General features: G+C 37.7%; 1 gene segment (V, D, J or C); it reads right to left on the minus strand.

The window, feature by feature from the left end:
• Positions 1 to 3,692: 3,692 nt before the first annotated feature.
• LOC129850198 (Ig kappa chain V-VI region NQ2-17.4.1-like) lies at positions 3,693 to 4,089 on the minus strand (the record flags this gene model as incomplete). The annotated part of the segment is given in 1 exon segment: positions 3,693 to 4,089. A coding segment is annotated over 1 exon segment (397 nt), but the record flags the coding sequence as incomplete, so codon positions are not given.
• Positions 4,090 to 5,116: the final 1,027 nt, after the last annotated feature.

A 5,116-nucleotide genomic window follows, 5' to 3' on the forward strand; every position in this document is an offset into this window, starting at 1 on the left:
AAGTACTAAGCATATCTGCTGTCTTTGGGGCAAATACTAAATCTCAAAAAGGACTCTGAAGTATAGCTAGCAACAAACATCCACTCCAGTTAGGACTTCTACTACTTATTCTATTGATGTCACACTCGTTATAATGAATGGACCCAGGCACAGCGTGCGTAGAGTTCCACATGTTTATTTAAATGAAACCCCCAGAAAACAATAAAGAAACAAACGAAACGTGAAGAAATGGAGTGCTCACAGGCACTATGCAAAAGCAAGATCCCACGAAGCACAATGTGGAAATGGCTGCCTAAATATGACCCACAATCAGAGACAATGATAAACAGCTGCCTCTGATTGGGAACCATACCAGGCCAACATAGATAATTAATCACCTAGATAACCCACCCTAGTCACTGTTACGCCCTAACCAACATAGAGAATAACCAGCTCTCTATAGTCAGGGCGTGACAATTGAGTAAAACAAACCATTGTATGTTATAGCTATTCACACTTGTTATGCCTATGCCTATCCAAATTAAGAAATTATGTTCAGATGAAACCAAATAATTATCTCTCTGTACTGCAGACGACTGACTGACTAGTCCATGTTTTGCTAAACTAGTTTGGAGCATAAGTGGAACCTCCCCCTGATGCTTGGAGCTAAATGCTATAACACTTTGCTACACCTCATTTAGGGGTTGGTCAGGACTCTCTCACTCGGTTTGTGACTGCTTGCAATATTGTATGTTTTGTTATATTGCCATATTACCCTCTTTGGACCTCCTCTTTTATAAAAGTTGGGTTTATTTTGTTTCATTTTGGAGTGTTCAGAATCAGTCAGCCAACACTCTAACCATATCCATTCATGCGGAACCATAATGGGCAGGCTCAGATCAATTCTTTTCACAGATCTGTCCTTTCCAGCACAGTTCTAGAAACAATGGTGGATGTGTACGCAGGCCAGCCCAGTACAGCTTGGCTCATAGCGCGAAAAGGGAATCGATTTGATACATCATCAGTCTAATCTATCAACCTGGTCTCAGAGCATTTTGTATTATTCTGTTAGTAAATCAGTTTTGTATGAATCAATTTGTCGATGTCCATCATCTCTTTTGATTGACATGTTATAAAATTACAATTTGTATGATATGTTACGAATTTGCTAACATTAGCTAGGTGGCTAGCTGGCTAACGCTAATGTTAGCTAGCTGGCTAACGTTAGTTAGGCTGTGGGTTAGGGTTAAGGTTAAGAGTTATGTTAAAGAGTTACGTTCAGGGTTTGAGGAAGGGTAAGGGTTAAGGTTAGGGTTAGGGGGGGGGTAGCTAACATGCTAAATAGTGGCAGAATAGCTAAAAAGTCGTTGAAAAGTTGCTAATTAGATACAATTCTGAAGTTGTCAGCAATGAGTTTTGAACATGCAACCTTTGGTTTGCTAGACATTCGCTTTCAACGCTTGCCATCCACCCTGACCAACCACCATGACCAACCACCCTCCTTTCATTTTTGCCTTACGTAATATTTGCTCTTATGTAACCATACCAAACGTAACATATCATACTAATATCAGGGCCCCGGATGTACTTTTACTATGTTACATCTAGTCTATAAGACCAGGCAGAACCTATGCATCTGGGGAGGCTATTTTTATGTTCTTAACGTTCTTAACGTCAATAAATGAGTGGGCTGTGCTATTACACTGGTTGCTTCTCCTCCACATCTGTTTCACTCAAACAGCCACCCACACAGCTCTACAGCACCGCCCCTTAGCTTGATAACCATTTATTTTGTAATCCAAACAGAAACAGAATTTCAAGAATGAAAAAAGAGCTTCAGCAGAACACGATAAGCATGTCTTGGTCATGTGGTCTGGATCCAAGGGTACCTGTCTAGTCTTAAATCATGAGTTTGACAAGAGTAGAGCACTTTCAGTACAAAGCTAAAAGTGTGATGATGATGACGATGATTTAAATAGCGTATGATTCAAAACACAAGTTCATCACACAATATTAGATGTTTACAGAAAGTGCTCTATTTTGTTAACTGCTGACATTCACAATTGTTTGGGACTTTATCAACACTGTACTAATAAACAAAATACTAAAATATGTTTTTTAGAGAAACATGTCCCTTTTTAGAAAAACAATGCTTTTCTTTCAATTTGTTAATTTGTGTTCTGATTGATCATGATTTTTATCAAACATTTATTACATTTGTCATATTCTCATATTTTCTAAATATCTTTGTACAAGGGCCACTGACTAACATTTAAAATAAAAAAGTGTTGTTAACACTACATTTTAGAATGTTTCAGCTAAGTTCACTGGCTAAGTTCCTCTGCACATAAACGAAGTTCACTCCCAGTCTGAATACCTGACATCAGAGTACACACTCTCCTGTGGCATTTCTCTCTTCTTTCTCCCTCTTTCAGTTTCCTTCTCAGAGAAATTCAATGCAGCATAATTCAACGTATCTCCATCTTGATCCTAACGAGGAACACATTTTAGAAACATAGAAACACCATGATTATTACATGTAAATACTTGTCAGATACATGTTGTTCATATCACATGGTTATGTTCATAGAAACAAAAAAGTTTATATCATGACCACATATTGGTTGGAAAATAGATAATTACTGGCTCAATATTCATCACATAGAGTAGTTTTCAAGGGTTATCATGAGCTATTGGGGGATTTCAACCTAAAGTTGGAATCAAACCATTTCACAATATAAATATACCTGTTCTCCCCGTAATCTGTCATGTCTGCCAACCTGAGAGGCACCTACTGCTTCAACAGAAGAAGAACAAATCTAATAAAGCGTTGCTGTCTGTTGAAAACATCTTATCACCAAAACAGAAACTTTCCAGGATTTTTTTTTTTTTACTGCTTTTCCCATTAAAGAACATACAATTATGACATTTCAGAAGCTTTTTTAAATACATTGTCATGGTCCTAGAGTCATGAAATGTTCAGAGTACATTGAGGGGCGTTACAGCTTTCAAGAAATGTAAAGAAAAATGAAAGTTACAAGGTTTTCATCAGACAGTGACTAAAAGGCAAGATCATTTCCCATAGCAATTCAAAACGAATGTTACTTCAACACAGCAGAAGATATCTAGCATGTTTTCAAAATCATATTGCTTACCTTTGCAATTTTCACAGATTTGTTCTTTTCGACTGGTGCAGGCAAGGAACATGATCCCAATCCCACACAATACCAACGCCACTGTCAAACCTACAACAACCACTACCAGAGCCATTTCTGAAACAAACATAAAAATGAATTTCATGAATTACATATTAACATTTTTACTCAAGAAAAATTTATAAAAATTGATAGCCAGATATTTTTCATATATTGGCACTATAACATAATGATGCACTATAAAACATTAGGCCTACAGATGTAGGATCTTAATTTGATCAGTCTTTTGTTACTGGTAACTTTCCTGCACAGCAGGAAATGCAAACTTGTGGTGTATTGGAGTTATAAAAAGGCTTGTAAATATTGTAATTTAAACTTTTAAATCTCAGACTTGATTTGCCCTAACAAAAAATGTATTAACCCTTACTAAAATGTCCATTAATTACAATCCACAAAATAATCCACATTTCCTGTTACTGCAGGATTATTTTCCTGACTCAAGCGACCTGGCTCAAATTAAGATCCTACATCTGTACACTTCAATTAACCTGATTCTACCTGACACATTCACTTCCGTGTTACTGGCCAGGTCCAATTTTGTTCCTTTGCCAAAAAGGATCTCCCCACATACGGCCACAGCACAGTAGTACGTCCCAGCATCAGAAGGGCTGAGGTTGTTCTTGGAGAGGCTGTAGACACAGCTCTGTGTAGGAGAGGGAGTCTCAGGGCTCTTCTTACACTCATCTCTCCTGTTCCCAGGGGTGTAAATGACCCCTGGAGGGGATTCTCCTGATCCATTTCTGAACCAGTACACACTGTGTTCTCCTGTACAGGTCTCAGAGAGCACTGTGCACTGCAGAGTCACATTTTCTCCAGGGTGGAATGGGTCAGAAACTGACCTCTGTACCACGGTCTTGTAATCAGACCTCTGGTGATTCTTGCCTAAATGGTACATTTAAGGTTTCATATAAATCATTTTGAAACAACACTTTCTAAAATGCAATGCAATAAAATAATAACATACAGACATAGAAAACATATGACAATGTAAGAACCCTGAACAAAAAATAAAGGGCATTAATATCATCACATTACCTTTTAATACTAAAAAGGTTCCATTGATAAAGTTGACTTCACGGTCTGTGATATAGACACAATAGTAAATAGCTTCATCCGTTGGTTCCATCTTTTGGATTGTAAGACAATATATCCCGTCAGCTTGAGCCTTCTCCATACTAAGATGTGAATTTCTAAATTCCTTGTGCAGTTCAGGCCTTGACTGATTTTTCTGCATCTTTGCAACAACCTGAGGAATTTCCCCTGTTACTTGCTTGAACCAGAACACGTTTCCCTCATTGTATACTTGCTTTGAGAAAACACAGGAGAGAATCACTTGGTCACCAATTTGAACCCGCTGAACTTGAAAATGCCGCGGAACATTGTTGCATTGTGTCACATCTAAAAATGCAAAAACAATGTAAAAGTTTAGGTTAATGAGAAGAGCAAGGACTGTAGGACTGAAGAAAACTGAACAGTATCAGAAACCCCATAAAAACTATTTCCCCCTCCAATTCTTACATTGTGAACTGAACAGAATCACATTATGGTTAGACAAGTCAAGGTAGGAATTGCAAAACTTACATATTGTACTGAATAATACCACAACAACACCGATTCTGATCATCGTGGTGTGTAGCTCAAACTTCAGGTTCGTCCTGTGGATAAATGCTTAAAAAAATATGTACCAATATGCAGGTCTGAAGTCAAAAACTTACCTGATAGGCTGTTACAAAAAATAAAACACAGTACTTCCTGTAAAATTTTCCAACTAGCAACAGTGTTTTTGGTTACCCAAACACCTACAGTGTTTCATTTAGCCACTATTCTGTGATTTGCTGAAGCTGTTGCACGTCTCAGTGTATCTATTATATAGAGGTCTGCCACTCTTTCCTGAAATGCTTTACAAGGATAATGTCAAATAG

Source organism: Salvelinus fontinalis, unplaced genomic scaffold (assembly GCF_029448725.1).
Source record: "Salvelinus fontinalis isolate EN_2023a unplaced genomic scaffold, ASM2944872v1 scaffold_1875, whole genome shotgun sequence".
In the NCBI taxonomy this organism is placed as follows: domain Eukaryota; kingdom Metazoa; phylum Chordata; class Actinopteri; order Salmoniformes; family Salmonidae; genus Salvelinus; species Salvelinus fontinalis.